Genomic DNA, 22,469 nt, shown 5'->3' on the forward strand with positions numbered 1-22,469 from the left:
GAAGCAGCATAATTAGGGGACACAGCACTGGCTTTGGAGTCAGGGGACCTGGGTTCTAGTCCCAGGTTGGCCTCAATATTGTGATATTGAGGCTGCTTAACCTCCCTGGATTTTTTCTTCTCTGTAAAATATAGCTATTTCACCGGATGATTTTTAAGATGCTTTGTTGTTCTGAAATATTATCAGTTTGGGGGTGCCTGAGTGGCTCAGTGGGTTAATAAGCCTCTGCCTTCAGCTCAGGGATGATCTCAGGGTCCTGTGATCAAGCCCCATGTCAGGCTCTCTACTCAGCAGGGAGCCTGCTTCCCCTCCCCGCTCTGCCTGCCTCTCTGCCTACTTGTAATCTATGTCTGTCAAATAAATAAATACACTCTTAAAAAAAATAAAATATTGGGGCGCCTGGGTGTCTCAGTAGGTTATGCTTTTCCCTCTGGCTCAAGTCGTGGACTCAGGGTCCTGGGATCGAGCCCCACATCGGGCTCTCTGCTCGGCGGGGAGCCTGCTTCCCCCTCTCTGCCTGCCTCTCTGCCTACTTTTGATCTCCCTCTCAAATAAATAAATAAAATCTTTAAGAAAATAAGTAAATAAAACTATTATCAGTTTGTATTTCAGATATATTAAAATCCAGTAAATATTGTCATGAACCTTTCATCTGAAAATGTAGCTGAACTCATTTTGAAGTTGTTTATATTTTTAGCCTATACCAACATTTGAATGTTGAAAGGTCCTTATGTACTCTTTAGTTCATTAAGTAGAATTTAATTATATTTGCCTTGAGTTTCTTCCTTTCGGGACTTTAAAGCAGTTTCCCTTCATTCTTAGGTATTGGATTTGGTGAACTCTTCTGGGTCCTGTCTTTCAGGTAGTGAGTCCATCTGTATATAACCTAGTGATTATGACCCCAATAGCAAGCTAATGATTGTTACATTACAGTTCACTAAATGATTTCATGTCTGTTTTAATTAACACTCACAGTATCCCATTAGGTAAGAATGAATATTAAGTCCATTTTATAGATGAGGTTGTTTGAGGGCTCAGCAAGGTTAAATTTATAGAGGTATAAGTAGTAGAGTTAGGGAATTGAACACAGATCCTCTGGTATCCACTATGTTTTCTTCCCACTACTCTACTTGATCTGTCCTCTAAACTAGACTTCCTTTCAGACCTGCTGTGTGGCTTACTGTAGGGGAGTAGAGCCTAATGACTAGAGCCCCAGAGTGGGAGGGGTGGGACCAGGGAGCAGTAGTTTGGAAGAAAGAGGGAAAAGTAATTACTGTTGCTGGGTACCTGATACTGTGCTAAGTGCTGTCCATGCCCATTTTATTCCTTGAAGTTTTATGACTTTAGGGTTACTTCTTCCCTATTTTACAGATAGGGATTTGAGCCCTGTGTAATTAGGTAACTTGTCTTTCTGGTGGTTGTGGAGAGCCTGGAGTCCTTTCTCTGACCCCAAAGCCCTCAAAGGAAGGGACGCACAGAATGGGGAGAGAAGCATCATTTGGATGGGAGTAGCTGATTTGGATCGAATAGACAAGAGCTTAGTGAACTGGCTTGAGCTGAGGTCATAGACTTGTTTTCTACACTTGTTCTCCTCTCCATATTCCCAATAACAGACCAGGCCTGTAGAATAGTCTGTCTGGATGATTAACATGTGGTTAATGGTTCCTGGTGCTAAATTCTTGAGGACTTTTCCTAGGGTTGGGTTTCCATATATAGTGGTTCATCGTTGTTTGTTCCTACAACACACTAGTTGGGGGGTAGGTAAATAGCAGTGCTTTACGATTTTATCAGTGATTGAACTATTCATATCTTGACATCATCAACTAAGATGACTTTATTACTGGATGAAAATCTTTTTTTTTTAACTGACAAAACAACTTACTCTGTTTTCATAAGACATACTATATTAATTTCCTCAACACATTAATTTCTCTCAAATTATCCTAATTTCTCTTACCACAGGCACTTAAATAAAGCACAGGCCATTTAAAACTCAGTTTATGGGACGCCTGGGTGGCTCGTTTGGTTGGACTACGGCCTTCGGCTCCAGGTCATGATCCCAGAGTCCTGGGATCGAGTCCCGCATCGGGCTCCCAGCTCCACGGGGAGTCTGCTTCTCCCTCTGACCTTCTCCTCGCTCATGCTCTCTCTCACTGTCTCTCTCTCAAATAAATAAATAAAATCTTTAAAAACAAAAACAAAAACAAAAAACTCAGTTTAAAGAATTTCACCTAGAATTCTATGCTGCTATCAAAACCAATATGATATTTTTATTGATCTTTCATTACCTTTCTTTATAGATCATGGAAGAGACCTACAAAATGGAGTTCATGTACAGTGGTGTGGAGAATAAACAGGTGGTGATTATACATCACATGAGGCTGCAGGCCAAAGCCTTGCAACTTATAGTAACAGCTCGGACTACTCGAGGGTAAGATGCGTGGCTGCTGCAAGGGGAGGCACCGTCCTTTCAAAGACTCCTCCAAATAAATGCACTCAGAGATCTCACCAAGGTTAATGGGAGGTGAAAAGATACTTACAAAAAATTTGCTAAACAGTATGCAAACTCTTCATTTTTTCAGATACTCCAGGTTCTATCTTTGGGTCAAACTGGATCTTTGGAAAGATGCAGTGGCTCTCCGTTGCCTACAGTACAACATAGGTCAACAGGCAACAAGGACATTCTTTATGGTCCTTGATTGATTTCTTTAAGAATTTAGTGCCAGGAACCATATTTTCTCTTCTGAAGAGATTAGTAAGCTCTCCCAGGCAGTAAAAACAAAAGAAGAGAATGTACTGTGCAATGAGACTACCTTGGTCAAACCCTGACCTCTCCACTTACTAGTTGTTTGATTAGGGGTGGTATTTTCTTAGCCTCTCTGTGCCTTGTTTCCCTGTCTGTGAAAAGAGAATGATGACAACATCTGTCTCATGGGGTTTCCATGAAGAAAAATGGGATGATACATGTGGAAGCACTTAACATGGTACATAGTAAGAGCTCACTATCAGACTTTCCATTAGAATTGCCATATTTAATCGATTCTAAAATGCACATTTTAAATTTAAACTCTCTGAAATTAGATATTTTGATGGTGTGGCACACTTGGATTGAAAGCGGTTTTTTTTCTTTCTTGGTGTTTTATAAAATAAAGGTGCCTCCTAAGAGTGATGGCATCCTAGACTTGACAGAATGCCGTAGCTCGTACCCAGGTGGAAGATGTGTCTGATGCTCTGTTTGGCGGTGGTATTGGTCTAAAAGTGGCCTAGAGAAGGAAATAGGAGTATTTAAGTAAGTGCTGAAAAATACCAGGTCAGAAAGAACATTCTGAATGTTATTTTACTTCTTCACTGATTTTGATAGTGACCTGATAAAATCAGGTAGTGATGTAATCTTAGAGATAGCCATCATTCATTTAACAAATGTTTAATCCCTACTGTTTGCCAGTCACAGCTGAGCAAACGCAGGTGCTTGTGTTGGCATCTACACTTTTTTGTTGTTGTTGTTTTTAAGATTTTACTTATTTGTTTGAGACAGAGAGAGAAAGAGAGGATCCCAGGATCCTGGGATCATAACCTGAGCGGAAGGCAGATACTTAACCGACGGAACCACCCAGGAGCCCCTTGCATCTATACTCTTTTTATTTAAAAAAAAAAAAATTTTATATATATATATATATATATATATATATATACACACACACACACACACACACACACACACATACATACACACACATACATACATATATATATATACTTCAGTTTATGTGTGATTATTGTAAAAAATTTAAATATTGCAGATTAAGTGAAGGTTCCTTGACAATCTACCCCTTCTGAAACAACTGTCAATAGACTCTTCCCAAGGCAGATAAATATATATAGATTATAAATGTGTGTATTAATATAAGTGGAATCATAATATACTTTGTGTTTTGCCTCTTTCCATTTCATCCATTGATATTCCATTTTTCCATGTCATTATACAAAGACTAATAAATTTATTCTTGTGTTATAGTATTTTATACTTTCTGCTTGTATTCATTTCTGCCCCTTTTTTTTCCTTGACTTTGCTAGATTGGTTGTTTTCTTTGTTTCTTTGTTTTTTCCAAGGGTTTGAAAGTTTTAACCCTACGTCTGAACTTTTCCAGTGAAAGGCAATAGAACATAGAGGTTAAGAGGGCTACGGTTCCTTGTTTCTTAGACTCATATCTTGACCCCCACCATTGCAAACTTAGTGACCATGGACAAGTTGCTTTAAGACTCCTGTGCCTCGGGGCGCCTGGGTGGCTCAGTGGGTTGAGCCTCTGCCTTTGGCTCCGGTCATGATCTCAAGGTCCTGGGGTAGAGTCCCGCATCAGACTCTCTGCTCAGCAGGGAGCCTGCTTCCCTCTCTCCCTGCTTGAATCTCTCCCTGTCAAACAAATAAATAAAATCTTTAAAAAAAAAAAAAAAAAGACTTCTGTGCCTCAGTTTATTCCCCCTAAGTTAAACTGGGATAATAATAGTATCTGCTTCACCCTCACAGGGTTATTGTAAATTATTAAATGTAAAGCTCTTAAAATACTGCCTCACTCATTCAGAGTAAACACTTGATACATGTTAGCTTATATTAGTTTATATGTAAATAGTATTTTTACTTGTATTTTTAATAAACATATTCAACTTATATTTATCAACATAAAAAGTTAAATAGACTTTATGATTACCTCTATCAAGATCACCTCAGATCAAGATAAAATTTTAATACGTTTTTATTTGATTGTCTCATACTGTTAAATCATTTGGAACTCAGTTTCAGCTTATTATATTTTTATAATGTATTTCTTATTTGAAGAATTGGTTCTTAAAGTATTCATTAGGCTTTATAAGTATTTTTTCAAAATTAATTCCAAATTGCTCACTACTTTTTTTTTTGTGCTATAGTTGCTTTTGACATCCCTTGTTCTAATTCGCTATTTGACTGGAACACATTCTAGCTTTCTAGTAATTGTTTTTCTGAATAAATATATAAGAGACCCTGCATGTCTGAAACTGCCTTTCTTTTGCTCTTATACATAACTGGAATTCTTCCAGAGCTCTGTCAATATTGCTGTGTTACTGTTTAGTATTCGTATACAGTTAGGATGTCTGATGTCTGTCTGGTTCTCTTTCCTTTGTAGGCAGGCTTATTTTTCTGGTTCAGAGCTGTAAATTTTTTTCCTTTTTAGAATTCAGAAATTCTACTTCAGATATGTATGTGGTGTTTTGTGTTTTTTATTTTTGGTTTTTTTTTTTTTCACTGTTTCTCACTGACTTTCAGTTGTAAGCTTGCTTTTAGCTCAAGGAATTTTTCCCCTCCATTATTTCTTTAATCACTACTACTTCCATCCGCTCCAGTCTGTCATACTGGATGCTGTGTCTTCTGGATCTGTTTTGCCTGTCTCTCTTTTTTCTCATAATTTCAGTTTCTTAGTTTTTCTACTCTGTATTCTGTGTAAATTCTTCAGTATGCTCTTTTAAGCTCTACTTCAATTTTCATGATTTTTTATTGTAGTATTCTTTTTTTTTTTTAAGATTTTATGTATTTATTTGACAGGCAGAGATCACAAGTAGGCAGAGAGAGAGCAGAGAAAAGAGGGGGAAAGCGGCTTCCTCTTGAGCAGGAGCCTGATGTGGGGCTCGATCCCAGGACCCTGAGATCATGACCCGAGCTGAAGGCAGAGGCTTTAACCCACTGAGCCACCCAGGCGTCCCTCATTATAGAATTCTTTTACTGCTGAATTGATTTCATTATTACTGTTCATTTCTGAGTGTGTTTTCTTCTGTGTACCCCTTTCCTAACAGTTTCTCTTGCTTTATCAGTGTAGTGTCCTTTTAGATCTCCTCTTTAATATCACTGACATTAGTTATTAGAATTTTTAGTAAGTTTTCTGTGCTTTCTTGCCTTGACTTTATCTGATTGAGGTCTGCTTGGTCTCCTTTATAGCCCTGATTATCTTTTTATCATCTAATAATTTCCCATTGTCTTTGCATACTTATAAACAAAAGTCAACTATAGGTCAGTTGTGAAGTCAGTGGACTTCACTTTTCCCCTGCTTTCTTTCCTCACATCAAGAAAAAAGTAGATGTTTTTCGAGCTAAAGCCTACTTCACATAGCATGTAGGTGAAGCTTCCTGCTCTGTTTTAGGTTTAGAGAGAGTTCCCAAATCTGTATTTTATTTAGGCCCTCCAAGATGACTCTTTATAAACTTGACTGAATTACCCTCCTTTCACCCCTGCTTAGCTGGAGGTCTCCCTTCCAGCCCTCTCACTGCTGGAGATCTTCGGTGGGTGAACCTCACTATTAAATTTCAGTTCTATTTCTGGTCGTTTATCAGAGTTAAGAAAGTTTCTAGTGCTACCTGCTTTTTTAGGAGAAGAATTCAAATGCATGTTGCTTATAGAGTAAGTTTCCATTTGTCATTTCTCATTTACTTGTTCATTCAACAGATATTTATTGTCATAGCTTCTCGTGTCAGGAAATACATCCCGTGTCAAAATGATTAATACAAAATCCCTATTTTCATGGAGTTTACATTTTAATAGAAAGATTAAACTAGTTTATTAAGAACCTTAACCCCAGGGGCGCCTGCATGGCTCAGTGGGTTAAAGCCTCTGCCTTCAGCTCAGGTCATGATCTCACGGTCCTGGGATCGAGCCCCGCATCGGGCTCTCTGCTTAGTGGGGAGCCTGCTTCCTCCTCTCTCTCTGCCTGCTTCTCTGCCTGCTTGTGATCTCTGTCTGTCAAATAAATAAATAAAATCTTTAAAAAAAAAAAGGACCTTAACCCCAGTGGGATCCCTGGGTGGCTCAATTGGTTAAGGAGCCAACTCCTGGTTTGGGCTCAGGTTATGATCTCATGGGTCATGGGATTGAGCCCTGCATTGGGCTCCATGCTCAGCAGGGAGTCTGCTTCAGGATTCTCTCTCTCCCTGTGCCTCCTTCCCTGCTTCCCTGTTCATGTTCTCTCTCTCTCTTTCAAATAAATAAATCTTTTTTTAAAAAATGAAAGTTAACACCATTTCTTTCCATGTTTTTATGTAAGTAAAAAGTATTTGTTTTTCTTTACTGGCACTTTACTCCTCTAATGAATAATATATTAATGAAAATAAATGGAAAGTGTCATTCAGAAATTACAAGAAATAAAAAGAACCAAGTGATGAAGAAAGAACATAGTCTGTGTCTGTGGGCAAAGTAGTAACAAAACCTTTTCCTTTTCGTCATGAGAATCTGACCTTTGGTTAACCTTCTAGGTCTGTTCCCTAGAAACCTGGTAGCATCAGCTGTATTACTCGGTGACAGTGCCGTAGTAAAAATGATCACTGATAAAACTGCATGTAGATCAGAAAGAACTATCAATGAACTGTAGTTGCCTGATGCAGACACCATAGCTTTGGGCTTCATTGAGTCAGTGGAGCATGAGGCTTCTAAACAGGATAGTCTCCAAATTGACCTGGTGTAGATATCCTCTCCTCGCACCCGAGCTTTCCATCCTGGGCCAGTTTAGAGCTACCAGATGGCCCTCTGGACTGCTGAGTAGAGCGCTGTGAGGAGTCCCACAGAGGAGGAGCGTGATGCTGTACTGCCCACAAGCTCTGCTTCTGTCCTGAATCCTCAGTCAGTCTGATGCCAGGCGTGGCCTAGAATAGCCCTTGACTTTGAGCGTTCATTGAGCCCAAGAGTCACTGCAGTGTCTGAATTGGATCTTGGGATCCTGGCAGATATTTCCCCCCTGGGTCCATTAGAAGTCTGCTCTTTCTCTTAGAGATAATTTTGATAGTGTACTACTCTCATTCTCCTTTCATGTAGACTCCGGTTTCTGGGAATTTGGTCCTAATTCCTCAGATGGAAGATTACAGAAGCAAAATATGTGTATTGTTTGTTTGCTTTTCTCTTTTTCTACAGAGTTGACCCCTTATTTGGGATGTGTGAAAAGTTTTTACAGGAAGTGGACTTTTTTCAGAGGTAATATTTTCATCACCTTCTAGCTTACTAAACCTTGGTTATGCAGAGAATAGCACGTACAGAGCAACAAGAGCGATCACAAGCCAGAACCCTTGATTTAACTCATGCAGCCAACGTGTTTTCTGTAGCACTGTGCCCTAATTGTGTATTTTCTTTAGTGGGTTTATAAATTTCTTTTTTCAGCTAAAATTCAGCTAAATTCAGCTAAACATACAATGGTATATTGAAAACATCAGGAATCATTTGTATTCAGCATTCAGCTGGGCCATGAAAAAGACAAGTACTACATGGTGAAACAAACTTTTTTTGTTGAAAAATTGTAACTTCTTTGTTCTTTTCACCACTGTTCTTAAATTTCCATATTTTTCTATAATCTACAAAAAAATTCTCCCATAAATCTATCAAGAACTTATATTCTGCAGTACAGCTGTGTTTTCTCAGAATTCTATATGGAGTAAATTAGTTAAAACAGATGCAATAGGTGAGTGGAAGTCTTCACGAAGAAGTAGTAGTTGAGTTAGTGACCAGACAGGTGGTGTGTTGCCAATATAATACTAGGAGGAAAGCATTTATAGGATTTTATAGTCAGACATTTATTAAGTCTGATACTTCATTCTTCCACCCCTCGTCCTCCCCGCCCGCCCATGAACTTCACCAAACCTGAAGTTTCCATGACTCTATACTTGCCAGTCTTCCATGTAGAGCTGAGTTGCAATACCATACTTCACCAATAGGCGCTGCTCTCTAGCAAATGATTCACTCTGCTTGGCCCTTTAAGAGCCTAGCTTCAAATTGCAGCTAAGTTCATGCCTTACTTTTGGTTTTAGGTTCTTTAAGGTGGAGAGTCTGTTTTTGCACAGTTGCGTTGAGGAGACTTTTGGTAAGGTGATAGCTCTGGTGTGCCAAAGTTCCTCATCTGTCATGTAGGGTTGGACTGTCTTTCTTCATTCAGCCCCAGAGTCCCTGCATTGATATCACCTCCTCAGTGGAAGATTTTTTGACTGTCTCCTTCTGTAAGGCAGAAGTATTGTGGAATCAGTGCAGGAAATGAGTTACTTAACTTTTTAAAGCCTCAGTGCATCATTTTCTCTGAATCTCAGTGTTCGTATCAACAAATATAAGCCTCATTAAGATAGGCATTTTCTTCTCTTTTGCTCGCTGTTATGTCCCTGGTGCCTGTGATAGTACTTGGCACTTGCTAAGTCTTAAAGACATATTTCTTAAATTAAGTAATGAATCTATTAATACAAAAATAATTCCAGCAGTGCACAGGATTGCTGGAAGGACTAAGTAAGATCACGTAAAACACGGAGTCTACCTGGCACATACAGATATTCAGTAAACAGGCCTATGAGGACGAATATTCAGTAAACAGGTCTATGAGGATGGTCACATCACCAGGGCATAATTATCTAGGTGCCTGGCTTTCTCAGTCAGGAACTGTGAGCTCCTTCAGTTCATCATTTCTCATCCCTCGGGGTTTAGCATATGTTTGGGGTTCAGCCTGCATAAATGAATGCCTAGTCAGTTGCTTCTGTTTGTTTTTCCAGGTGTTTTATCGCTGATTTGCCCCACCTACAGGACAGTTTTGTGGACAAACTTCTTGACCTTATGCCCCGACTTATGACATCCAAACCAGTAGAAGTGGTCAAAATTCTACAGACCATGCTGCGGCAGAGTACCTTTTTGCACCTCCCCCTTCCAGAACAGGTCAGGCCACATCTGTTGAGATAGTCAAAACTGTTCGCCTTGGTGATCTTTGACCAGTTGAGCGTCTGGGCGAGGGCCTTTCCCCTGATGGGCTCCCACATGTCCCCCTGCTCATGGAGACAGTACACGGATCATGTTTTGTTGCCCAGGGATGGCCTGGCTTTAGAATCCTTGTGTTTTCTTCTCGCTTACAGATCCACAAAGCTTCGGCCACCATCATCGAGCCAGCAGGCGAGTCAGACAATCCTTTGCGGTTTACATCCGGGTTGGTTGTGGCCCTGGATGTCGATGCAACCCTGGAACACGTGCAGGACCCTCAGAGTACTGTGAAGGTCCAGGTCTGTCAGGGTTCGGTCCCCATGGGGCTTCCACACTGACCGTAACTCCAGCAGCCCTGTGATTTCTGTCTAAGGGACAGAAAGTTGTGGGGGGTGGAGAGTCTTTCTGAGAAAGAGTCTGGGTGTGAATCCCATCTCTTCTGCTGACTGTGGTTTGGAGCAAGGTACTTTGAACTCTGAAGCTCAGGTTCTACAACTAACAAATAGGAGCAATTGGCAGTGAAAGGAGATAAAGTATATGTAGTCCCTGGTACCTGGTGAGTGCTTACCGGATGACGGGGGCCTTTCTAGTTTTGTAACAGTGAGGTGCCGACTTGGTATCTTCAGGGCCACAAGCAAACTTACTTATAATAAACGAGTCCTTTCCCGGCTGTGGGTGGGTCAGCTTGGTGAGCAAAATTTAAAGGTTGAAAAACGCAAGCGCTAGGGAGTATTTTTTCCTAAGTTAGCTATATTAGAGACACATGCAAATGCAGTAGAGACGCCAGTTGATTTAGACAGTCTGCAGTTAAGCCTCACAAAGAGTACTCCTCACTCATCCATCCGTCCATGTAGCGGTGCTCACTCTGTTGCACATGATAAGCACTAGGGTTGCAAACATGTCAGAATTCCTGCCCTCAGGATGCGCAGTATCAGTGAAAGACCAATGAACATGCAATTATAAAACAGAAGTTCAGTCATCTCTCAGACGAAGACAGGAGAAGAATACTGTGGCCTCTTACTAAATACCTGATTTCTCACATACTGTAGGCCTAATTTTGGGAACCCATCGGCAACACTGCCTTCTGAAATAAGACATATGTTGAGATGGAGCTGACTTACTCTCAAGATTAAGAGACTAACTGGTTCAGTGAAATAATGGAACTTTGTACTAACTCAACTTGCAGAGTGTGAAACTACTTGGAAGTTTCAAAGGCAGGAATGAAGGGGAGCACAATATGCCACCGCAGTTATCTCTTTGGCATAAGGATTATTGGGACAATTATTTTCAAGAGGCTGAAGACACAGGAGGATCTCTGAAAACGGAGAAATTGCCCTTTTGTGGGATAAATTTACATTTATAAGGGAGATCATCCTTTGTGAAGATGTCTCCCTCTGTACCAGGAAGAGAAGGATGACAGTCTCTAGAAACTCTTAACAGTGGGGCAGGCATCAACTTAAATTTGCTTAACAGGGGTACCTGGTTGGCTCAGTTGGTGGAGCTCGAGCTCCACGCTGGATGCAGAGATTACTTAAAAAAAAAATTGTTTTTTGTTTTACAACAATCTTACCCTTGTTTATTGTGCTTGTTCATTGAGCCAAAACTGGCTCCCTTCCACCTCATCTTTCTTTTGTCTTTAGTGGAAATGGTATTTAAGGTGATTACCTGAGCCATTTCAGGGAGTTCAGTTTTCCTGGATATTTCCCATGTATATAGAACATATACATGTTATTAAACTTGCGTTTGGGGGTTTTTTTTTTTTTTTTTTTTGCCTGTTTATCTTTTATTATAGGAGTGATCTTAGTCAAGAACTTAGAAGGGTAGAGGGAAAATTAATTTTCCTTCCCTACAGGTTTATTTTCAGTTTTTAGTTACCATAAAAAATTCTGTAATATGCTTAAAATACACATGCATATGATGGAGAGAATTTAATTTATAGAGTGTGGTAAGAGGCTGAGGAAAAGAAGGACTTTGTGGAGACACCAGCGCATGTGGAGGTCTGAAAGGATAAGTAAGAACAAAGGATAAGGGCTCGAGGAGGTATTTATGCAGAAGGGCTACCAATAAAAGAAGGTAGATTGACAGTACAATCTGAGGACAGATAGCCAGGGACAGGCAGGGAAACCTTCCTAGAAGAGATATGAATGAGTCAGGCCCTGAAGATTTGCTGTGGTGACAAGAAAGGGGAAAAAAAAACCTCTGGCTTCCCAGTAGGAATTCCTTTTTTTCTTTTTTCTTTTTTTTTAAGATTTTATTTATTTACTTTGACAGAGAGAGAGATCACAAGCAGGCAGAGAGGCAGGTAGAGAGAGAGGGGGAAGGAGGCTCCCTGCCAAGCAGAGAGCCCGATGTGGGGCTCGATCCCAGGACCCTGAGATCATGACCTGAGCTGAAGACAGAGGCTTAACCCACTGAGCCACCCAGGTGCCCCACTTTTTTTCTTTTTTAAAGGAATTCTTTATTATAAATCATAAGACCTACACAGAACTAATTCTGAGTTGGCCGTGAGATTGTACTACAGGTTTTTTTGTTTTTGTTTCCCCACATTAGTGGTTATCTACCCTAACCACGCTTTTTTTTTTTTTTAAAGATTTTATTTATTTATTTCACAGACAGAGATCACAAATCAGACAGAGATCACAAGCAGGCAGAGAGGCAGGCAGAGAGAGTGGGAGAAGCAGACTCCCTGCCAAGCAGAGAGCCCGATATGGAATCATGACCTGAGCCAAAGGCAGAGGCTTTAACTCACTGAGCCACGCAGGTGCCCCTACCCTAACCACACTTTAAGAAAGCATTAAAAAGTAATGATGCACAGGCCTCAGCTTATGCCAGTTAAATCAGAATCCTGAGAGTAGGGCCCATGAGTACCAGTACCAGTAGAGCCTCTGGGGGTGGCTCAGTCATTAAGCATCTGCCTTCAGCTCATCATGATCCCAGGGTCCTGGGATCCAGCTCCCTGCTCAGCAGGAAGCCTGCTCCTCACTCTCCCGCTCCCCTTGCTTGTGTTCCCTCTCTTGCTGTCTTTCTCTGTCAAATAAATAAATCCTTAAAAAAATAATAACAATAACTCTTATCTGATTCTAATGTACAGCTAGAGTTGAGAACTACCGTTTCACGTTTATCCCTGAGAAAAAAGTTCAGTGACCAACTGAGCATAACTGAAGTTGCAGGCAGATTATGTAAGGGTCACCTTCTTTTTTTCTTTTTTTTTTTTTTTTAATATTTTATTTATTTGACAGAGAGAAATCACAACTAGGCAGAGAGGCAGGCTCCCTGTGGAGCAGAGAGCCCGATGTGGGGCTCGACCCCAGGACCCCGAGATCACAACCTGAGCCAAATGCAGAGGCTTAACCCACTGAGCCACCCAGGCGCCCCTAAGGGTCACCTTCTAGACTGTACTAAAAAGTCTCCAAAGTCATTCTACCATGTGCATGGTCAGACTGTTCTGGTGCCTCTGCAGGTGGTGGGGGGGGGGGACTCACTGCTCCTTGTGGGACAGCTCTGATGGGAGGAGGGTGCTGTCCAGACCATTACTGCTTCTGTTCTGGGCAGGTGAAAGGTGATTAGTGTAGCTGGGGTACAGGGGTGCAAGGGCACCTGACCCTTAAGGGTCCCAAACAGACCCGGTTTGGCCACTCGCTGGTGACAAAATCCAAAGACACATAAAGGAGCAGTGGTGAAACATGACAAAATTCCTTTCAGTGAGGCCAACTCTGGAAAGACAGTGGACTAGTGTCTCAAAGACAGTCTCTGAAGGTCTGAAAACACTTGCGGGTTTCTTTGAGGAAATTGTGGGACAAAGGTCGGTGGGTACTTGCAGGTGGGCAGTGAAGCTCAAGTCATGACTGTCTTGGAGTCAACCGCAAGGGCTCTTGTTGGCTCAGGGCAGTGGTTATTGCTTGTTTTGGTTACCATCAGGGAATGTTTTGCCTTCTGGGTCTTTTGCCTGAATTAAGAGATAAACTGGAAAGAAGAGCTTAAACAATTAGAAAGTTTGAGGTCAGCATGGAGGCAGTTGAAGTCTTCTCTCATTATGGGGCAGGTGGGCTGAGCCAGGCCTCTCCAGAGTTTCAAAGTTGAAAGGCATGTGCAGTTCCCTTCTCTGTCCTTACCGGTAGGTTTCCATAGTCGAGGCCCTCAGTTCTCGGATAAGCTGCATCTGTTGGTTTGGTTCATTTGTGCAACAGGCTGTCCGCGCAGGTAGTGGTGAGGCTACCCTGGGATGTGAGGAAAGTACTCTGGCCCTGTGTGAGATTTGAGAACTGCCCAGCTGTTAAAAACAAAAAACAAAACAAAACAAAAAACAAGAAAACAAGTCCAAACTGGAGTCATTTGCCCCCCACAACAGGAAACTAAGACTTAATTACAGTTTCATCCTATTCCAGGAATGTGTCCTCCCTATTTTGTCCAGATCCTCAGAGCATCTCTGTACTTGCTCTACTCTTAATAAAGCCAATTAGATCTTCAAATTTACTTGGCTGAATTTTGTTTTTTAACCGAGCAGACCCTTCTTTGACAGAAAGAGCAGTAGAAAGTGCTTCTTAGCATCCTGTAACCTAGAGTAGAGAATTCAGTTACAAAATTATTCTTAATACTTTTTGGTTGGTGGTGGATCCTGGCCCATGAAGTGATTAAGAGCTGAGGAAAGAGAAAGTCATCCTGATGGGGGTGCCTTTTCCATCAGGACTGGTATTTTTACCTGTTTTTGTACTTAATAGAGGCACTTGACTTTTCACTTCTTCACCATGAATTCAGGGATATTTACCAAACACTGCTTTGTGCTGGGGCAGGGAATACAGAGATGCCAACAGTGTTGTCCCCCCGCTCCAGAACAGTTCTTAGTGAAGGCTGGTGTCTTCTGTTCCTCCGCTTTTGAGGTTCACAACAAATGGCGCAGTTTTGTTGAAAACTCATAGCCCCTCTGTCTCTTTTTCTCATTTCTCTCACCTCTTAGGTCTTATATCCAGATGGCCAGGCTCAGATGATTCATCCTAAGCCAGCCGACTTCCGGAATCCTGGCCCAGGGCGCCACCGGCTTATCACTCAGGTGTACCTCTCCCACACTGCCTGGACAGGTAAAGGGTCAGTGGACCAGGGTGGACAGGAAAATATGCTCCTAGGGATCACATTTACCTGTAGGCATTTGGTTTTTTGTACTTTTCAAAAATACATGGTTCTGTCAGGCCTGCTGAGTACTTGATTTCTTAAGGAGTTTAAAACCCCAAACTGCAGGCTGTCTGCTCAGAGAGCCTGCTTCCCCCTCTCTCTCTGCCTACATGTGATCTTTCTCTCTGTCAAATAAATAAATAAAATCTTTTAAAAAAAACAAAAAACAAAAAACGGGGCACCTGGGTGGCTCAGTGGGTTAAGCCTCTGCCTTTGGCTCAGGTCGTGATCTCTGGGTCCTGGGATCGAGCCCCGCGTCGGGCTCTCTGCTCAGAGAGCCTGCTTCCCCCTCTCTCTCTGCCTACATGTGATCTTTCTCTCTGTCAAATAAATAAATAAAATCTTTAAAAAAATAAAAATAAAAAAAAAATAAATAAAACCCCAAACTGGCTGCATTTAGACTCATTTGCTGCATTGCTTTGATTGCTCAAGGCCCAAGATTTTGTCAGAAGATGTACAGGAGTTATAATAGAATGGAATCTCGTGGAAAGAGCCCTCAGCTGGATACCAGCACACTATTTTCTTGTCCTGTCTCTGCCACTGACTTGCTACATAGCCTCGGACAAGCCATTCTGCCTTCTGAAACGGTTTCCTCACTTTCAAAATGAAGATGATAGTTCTCCACCTAGGAGTTAGTTCTGAGCCTTGCTCTGTCTGGAAGTTAAGCAGTTTATATTTCTTACCCAAATTAAAACTTTTCTGTTTTTGCCTATGAACCATTCAGTTCACTCCCCTGAAACAGGTAAAACGACAACTATTACTGTCCTACCTTCCCACAGGACTGGTTTAATGTGATACTTTAATAATTTGTGAAAAGATAGGAAGGTTACAGAAGTATTTTTAAAAATTCTTAAGAATAAAATTGGAGAATACAAGCACATGAGACATTACATTTCAAGTGTGTAAGGCTGCTTTTGAAACTTGAAATAGAGACTCAGTCTACAAACCCTAAAATGTGGGAGAATTGGCCTCACCATATTTCCTAAATCACTAAAGATGATTCAGAAGCATGATTATTACTGGAGAGAGTTTCATGCCACCAGATTTGGTTTATTTTAGAAATAGGTGGATGCGTTCTGGAATTTTTTTTCACTGAAGAAACATTTTTTAAGACTTTTTTTTTTTTTTTAAAGATTTTATTTATTTATTTGACAGACAAGAGTCACAAGGGTGGGGGGGGAAGTAGGCTCCCTGCTGAGCAGAGAGCCCGATGTGGGGCTCAATCCCAGAACCCTAGGATCATGACCAGAGCCGAAGGCAGAGGCTTTAACCCACTGAGCCTCCCAGGCGCCCCTTCACTGAATTTTTAAATACATGAGTAACTAATGCCATTATTATTGGTTTCTCTCAATCGGGGGTGTTAGGTGAGTATAAATGACATAATAAGGTTTTCACAAAGAGAAAGTAGTGCTGTTAAATATCAGGGCAGCCCCTTTGGGGGTCTAGTCAGTAACCCTGGGCCTGGCACAATTGAGGAAGCATCCAGCAATGTTTTACCCAGGATCTTCCTCCCTAAGCATCCCTCATTTTATATCCTTGTTGCCTGGAGTGTTCTGCACTACCACAGGAAGGCAGAATTTCTTATTCTAATCTGTTCTGATAAAGGGATCCTAGACATGGACACGATATGCTAGAAAGATATGCTGTGGGACAGCATTGTTGAGGAAGGCCCAAGGTTCAGAGAAGCACTTAGTTGCATGTTAGATCTCAGAAGAGCCTCAAAGGTGTTGGCAGGGCCTAGTGACTTGCCCCGTTCCTACAGTAGCTCCTTTCCTGAGCCAGGGCTGCCATCTAGGCTGTCATGAGCCTGAAGAATTCTGATTCGTTCAGGATCACCTCCTCTGAGAGATTGCTATTACAGATCTCTCTTTTCTCAGCATAGCACTTTATTAACCGACTGAGCCACCCAGGCACCCCACTGAGGCTGGCATGCAGATTTCCCAACTCCCAAATCCCTTGTGTTTTCATTCTACCATGTTCCCTTCTGACGTGGGATGCCTGGGACACTAGTGAGATGTGTTCTCATTCTGAATGCCCTGTGCTGTCTTTGTGCTAATCCAGGAGATAGGGTCTAGTTCTGGGGAGCATTTCCTCCATGCAGTCCTTCAGCAGTTCCCTACCAGGGGCCTCTCCTCTGAGAGGCAGGCTACTGCCATGTCAGAAACTTGAGTCACTCTGACCTGGTTCTAGATTCTGCCTCCCTTGCTGTACCATCCCGAGAAAGTGGTTTTACCTCTCTGTCTCATTTTCTTTACCTGTAAGATAGGAGCAAGAATATATACCTCATAGGAGAGCTGTGCTTCCAGGCATGATGAATAGGTTGCCATGATTTGTCCCTTATAATCTTTTGTCTTTTTCTCCCACTGTTTCTCATTTTCTCTCCCCTCTCCTTTCCTCTTATGGCAGTGGTTTGAATTGCCATTCTTACTACATGCAGGGAGGGCACAACGAACAGTTGGGCTGAGTCTTTTGACCTCGCCAGGATTTGGCTGAAAGCGCTGTGAGAGTTGTGGCTGGGTTGTGGTTGGGGTTGGCAACAGCCATCTGGGACAAAAGAGGGGAGCATAGTGGGAGAGCTGATACCAGACCCTGATACCAGAGTGCAGCACTGGTTTCATTACAGATACACCCCATATTACACAGTTGTGTTCGCACCACGTGGCTGGTAAGTGGTGGTGCTGAGGCCGCTGTCAGGCTGGCAAGGTTGCCCTGGCTTCTTGGGAACCTTCCCCTTCCGGAAGGACAGCAATTCGATCTCTGTTTTCCTCCCTACAGAGAAGTCTGGAAGTGACTAGGAAGAGGTCTGGAGAGGCATCGAGAAGTCCTGGGACCTCTGCCCTTGTTCATTTAGATCCATCCAGCTCTCACTTTTCTCCTCTGTATTTCTTTAGCATTGGGGTAATCTTTAATACTTGCACATTTTGCTCCAGTCACATGAAATATAAGAGGATATCCCAAGCTTACTCTGTTTCTGGCCCTTTGCACCTGCCCTTAGGCTCTTTTGAAATACTCTCCCTGTCCTTTGTAGAAGCCACATGGTTAACAGAAAGATTAATTGCTTCAGTGTATCAAGTGGGTTTAAATACTGCCACCAGTGTGGATTTGCACATTCACTTAGAAACTTTCAGATCCTTGGGACTTTTATGGGGGGAGGGAGGTTTGTGACAGTCTTTTGTGGTGTGGCAGGGTAAGAACTCTTGGGGTTGTGTGCTTGACACAGAGCAGGTGTTTTATTCTAAAGTCTTCCTGGGGACATCTAGATGGCTCAGTCTATTAAGCGTCTGCCTTCGGCCCAGGTCATGATCCCAGGGTCCTGGGATCAAGTACTGCATCGGGCTCCCTGCTCAAGTGGGAGCCTTCTTCTCCTTCTGACTGCCGCTCCCCCTGCTTGTGCACTCTCTCTCTGACAATAAATAAATAAAATCTTAAAAAAAAAAAAAAGAAATTGATTAAAAAAATAAACAAATCCTTCCTGGGCCCCCTCCTCATAGTCCTTACAGATTTGATTAGAGCGCTGTGCTCCTTTTGTAACTGTCTCTGTTGCCAGCAGATGGGCAGCAATTCGAGAGAGGGCTTACTTGCTCACTCGGGCCTGTTACATGCATGAAAGAAAGGAAGGTTTAGTGACATGATTTTAGGTTCCTGAAGTGTGTTCCTGTTGACTGGTGAGAATTTCTTGTCAGAACTGTTTCCTAATCAAATCAAGGTTGCTTCTCCAGTAAGACGGTAGCGTCTGCGGTGTTTGCGGCCCTGATGCCCAGGCTAAGCCACACAGGAAGAGCCTGGTTATCTGGCCATGAGAAACAGCCCCGTGCAGGCCCATGTGGCCCTCTCTGGAAGCCAGAAGGCCTCTGAGGCAAAGTTTTTCGTCATCTCTGATCAGCCACAGATCTGAGCTGCGGAGAGCCCACAGGGACTGGAGGAGGAGGTGGTGGAGAAGCAGCTCATCTGTAGGCTCAGGCTCAGCCTCACAGGATTCAGGCTGGGAAAGTGTCTTTGTTTCGTGAGGGGGACGGGTTGAAGACAGATGAAGAAATGTTTAGAAACCTTACTGCTTCTGTCTTTGATGTGGCTTTTACTTGACATTTCTTCCCAATTCCTAGCAGTTGCCCAGTCATAGAGGATTTCTTTTGTCTTTTTTATTCCAGAACCATGCCAGGTGGAAGTCAGGCTGCTGCTGGCCTACAACTCCAGTTCTCGCATTCCAAAATCCCCGTGGATCGAGGGTGGTGAGGTTTCACCCCAGGTGGAAACCAGCATCGAGGGCACCATCCCCTTCAGCAAGTCTGTGAAAGTTTACATAATGCCCAAACCCGCAAGGCGCTGAGTCACCAGCAATCTATAGAGCCGAGGACGGGAAGGCCCTTCTTAGGTAGCAGAGTGAGGCAGAAGCCTAGAGCACTTCACCTGGGGACGGCATGTAGGCATGAGTACCATGACCTGTCTAGTCTCATCTGGTATCAGACACACAATAAATTATTTTGCATTAAAAAACCAAAAACCTTCAAGTCTACACCTCCTCCTTCCCTGACAGTCCCCCCACCCCAACCACCAATAAAGTTGAAAAAACACCTAGCTGTTCTAATTCCTGGTCCTTAAAAAAATTATGTGGTTGTAGGTTCAATATTTATATCACATGGTTATGTTCCTCGAGTGTGAAACAAAGTTTTGTAGCCACCTCTAAAGAATGGCTTACTGGAGCATTATCTTGTTTTTTAAATCAGCAGTCTGTTTGCCAGGGCCCACTCCTTTCACAGCTGTACTTTCTCACCGCCGATGGTTCCTGAATGGCCTTAGACATCACTGTCTTGCCAAGAAGCTCTTTCCCTAATGCAGGCAGTAGCTACGCCAAGGACTGTATGAATAGCTGGAGAATGAATCATTTTCATCCCTGAGAGAGATTCTTGATCTTGCCTGTCATTACCCTTAGAACCAAAATTATGCATGAGGGCCATATTTTAGGAGATCAAGGATTATGGAAAAGTGATCCAGTATAAGAAATAAAGGCATTTCCCACTGCATCTTTGATGACTCCAGGGTTGGAGCTGCATGTGAGTTACAGGTGTAGCTGCGGTGTAAGAGCAGTAAATGCTCCAGAGGCGTTAACTGTGTGCGGGCCCTGCTACCTGCCATTTAATCCTTGCTGCAGCCAACTGAGTCTTCCGGAGAGCTCAGAGAAGCCTGGGAGGAAGCCTGGACAGTAAGTAGTAAAGCTGTTTCATTCAAATCCAAGATGGTTCCCAAGGCCTGGGCTCTACCACCTCTGGGAAAGTATATGGAAAAAGCCTTTAAATCTTCAGCTCTCTATACCTGGCTTTCCTCAGCCATAAAATAGAGATAATTATGCCTTAAGTGTTGTTGAATGGGTTTAATCAAATAATGCTTGGTAGAATCTGAATCTAGTAGAATCTGAATCTGGTAGATCTTATGTAGTACTTGGAAAGCTTATAAAAATAATAGCAGGATTATAGAACGACTCAGGTGGTGCTGGAATTTGAATTCAAGCATGTTTGGCTTTTGGTTTCATGCACTTGATTTGTGCCTGGCAGTGATATGAGCCTTTTCCATGAATTAACTCATTTAACCCTCACAGCTACCCTATGAAGTAGGTACTGTTTTCTTTGTTTTACAAGCAAGGCAATTGGATTTAGAAAATTAAGTAATTTGGCCTCAGTCATACAACTAGTAGATGACAGAGCTGGGGTTTGAACCCAGGCAGTCTGGCTCCAGGATGCCATCCCTGCCAGAGTGGCACTAAGGGAAGCAAGCTCTTCAAGGAGCTAGGTTACTATTCTAGTGGGCTGGCTTGTTTCATGTATCTCAGGAATGTGACATCAGTGAGCTCTCATGTATAAAAAAGATACCGTAACAAAAGTGCCTGCCCTGGTGATAAAGAGGCTGGGAGCTAGGCCAAATCCTGTCACTGTTCTTACCCAAGCACCATCTGATGATGGCTGGGTCAGAGCTTGAAGACATTGAGACCCATGGCTGCCCACCGAGTGCCTCGTGCACTCGCTGTAGGAAGTGTGAAGGCTTCTGCATGAAGGCTGTGCTGCATCCTCTTCAGCTATGGTACCCCTGCTATAGAAATCCTCAAGTCATCCCCCATTTCAAAGATAGGGAAATTGAGGTTTTGAGGTAATGTTTTTCTCCTAAAGGGAAATGCCAGGACTTTATCCTAGGTCTCAACACGCAAAATAGAGTATTTTTTTTTTCCACCAAAGCTAGAGATAAACTAAGGGGCAGATTTTTGCGTACTTTCAAGAGAAGTTTTTTTTTTTTTTTAAAGATTTTATTTATTTATTTGAGAGAGAGACAGTGAGAGAGAGCATGAGCTAGGAGAAGGTCAGAGGGAGAAGCAGACTCCCCATGGAGCTGGGAGCCTGATGTGGGACTCGATCCCGGGATTCCGGGATCATGACCTGAGCCGAAGGCAGTCGTCCAACCAACTGAGCCACCCAGGCGTCCCTCAAGAGAAGTTTTTAAAAGCTGTGTAAGAATAGAATGGGTTGCATTAGGAGATGAATTGTCCATGTTGGATGTGTTTAGCAGAGGTTGAACAGGCCCCTGACAAGTTTCTTGCAGAAGAATTCAAGCCTCTATATATATAAGAGATTGGACTCAACCTTTTAAGTTCCTTTGAGGGGCACCGGGTGGCTCAGTGGGTTAAAGCCTCTGCCTTCAGCTCAGGGCATGATCCCAGGGTCCTGGGATTGAGCCCCGCTTTGGGGGCTCTGCTCAGCGGGGAGCCTACTTCCTCTCTCTCTGCCTGCCTCTCTGCCTACTTGTGATCTCTGTCTGTCAAATAAATAAATAAAATCTTTAAAAAAAATTCCTTTGAATGTTAATTAAAAATTAAAAAATTAAAAAAAATTTAAATAAATTCCTTTGAAAACCCTGAATTATCAGATTCTGTGAAACATGAGACTGAATTCATGGTAATGCCAAGGCTGGAACCCAGGCCTCCTGCTTTTTAGTCCAACATGGTTTCCATAACGGGTCTGTTGTTCTGTGTAAGTGGTCTCCCATGTATCCAGCAGTCAAAGCCAGAAACCTGTGTGTCACACTGGACTCCTGCACCCCTCAGATAAACAGAGCCATCAGATAAACACCCCTCAGATAAACAGGCCCTTTAGATTCTGCTTCCTTAAATATTTCTTGACTCAATCTTCTCATACTCGGTTTCTATCCTAGTGCAGAACACCATCATCTCCTAAAATGTGGCATTAGCCGCTTAAAGATCTTGCCTCAGATCTGCTCCCTTCAGCCCATTCTTCACACAGCTTGCAGAGTGATCTTTCTAAAACCCAGATCTGTTCGGGCCATTCCCTTGCTTAGTCCCTTTGACTAAGGCCCACTTCTGGCCCCAGAATTAAGTCTAAAGCCCTGTTCTCAAAGGCTCTTCATGCCTCTGTCATCTCCAGCCTCATACTGCCTGTGCCACATGTTCTGTGTACTTCTCTGGCAATAGAGAATTCCTGTAGTTATGCCCAACACTCACCAGGCTGTCTTGTCTCAGACCTTTGGACCTCCTGAGCCCTGGAATATATTCCTCAGAGGGTCTCCTGTG

General features: G+C 42.6%; 1 protein-coding gene across 2 annotated transcripts in view; it reads left to right on the top strand.

Moving 5' to 3' along the window:
• Positions 1-19,439, top strand: part of INTS4 (integrator complex subunit 4) — a 122,031-nt gene extending 102,592 nt beyond the window's left edge. For both annotated transcript variants that reach the window (XM_047693909.1, XM_047693908.1), the window contains 6 exons: positions 2,301-2,431; positions 7,925-7,984; positions 9,535-9,694; positions 9,889-10,032; positions 14,688-14,808; positions 19,048-19,439. In XM_047693909.1, the coding sequence (XP_047549865.1) occupies positions 2,301-2,431; positions 7,925-7,984; positions 9,535-9,694; positions 9,889-10,032; positions 14,688-14,808; positions 19,048-19,226 (795 nt within the window). In that variant the 3' untranslated portion in view covers positions 19,227-19,439. The remainder of the gene's footprint in view (positions 1-2,300; positions 2,432-7,924; positions 7,985-9,534; positions 9,695-9,888; positions 10,033-14,687; positions 14,809-19,047) is intronic.
• Positions 19,440-22,469: the final 3,030 nt, after the last annotated feature.

Source organism: Lutra lutra, chromosome 10 (assembly GCF_902655055.1).
Source record: "Lutra lutra chromosome 10, mLutLut1.2, whole genome shotgun sequence".
Lineage (NCBI taxonomy): Eukaryota > Metazoa > Chordata > Mammalia > Carnivora > Mustelidae > Lutra > Lutra lutra.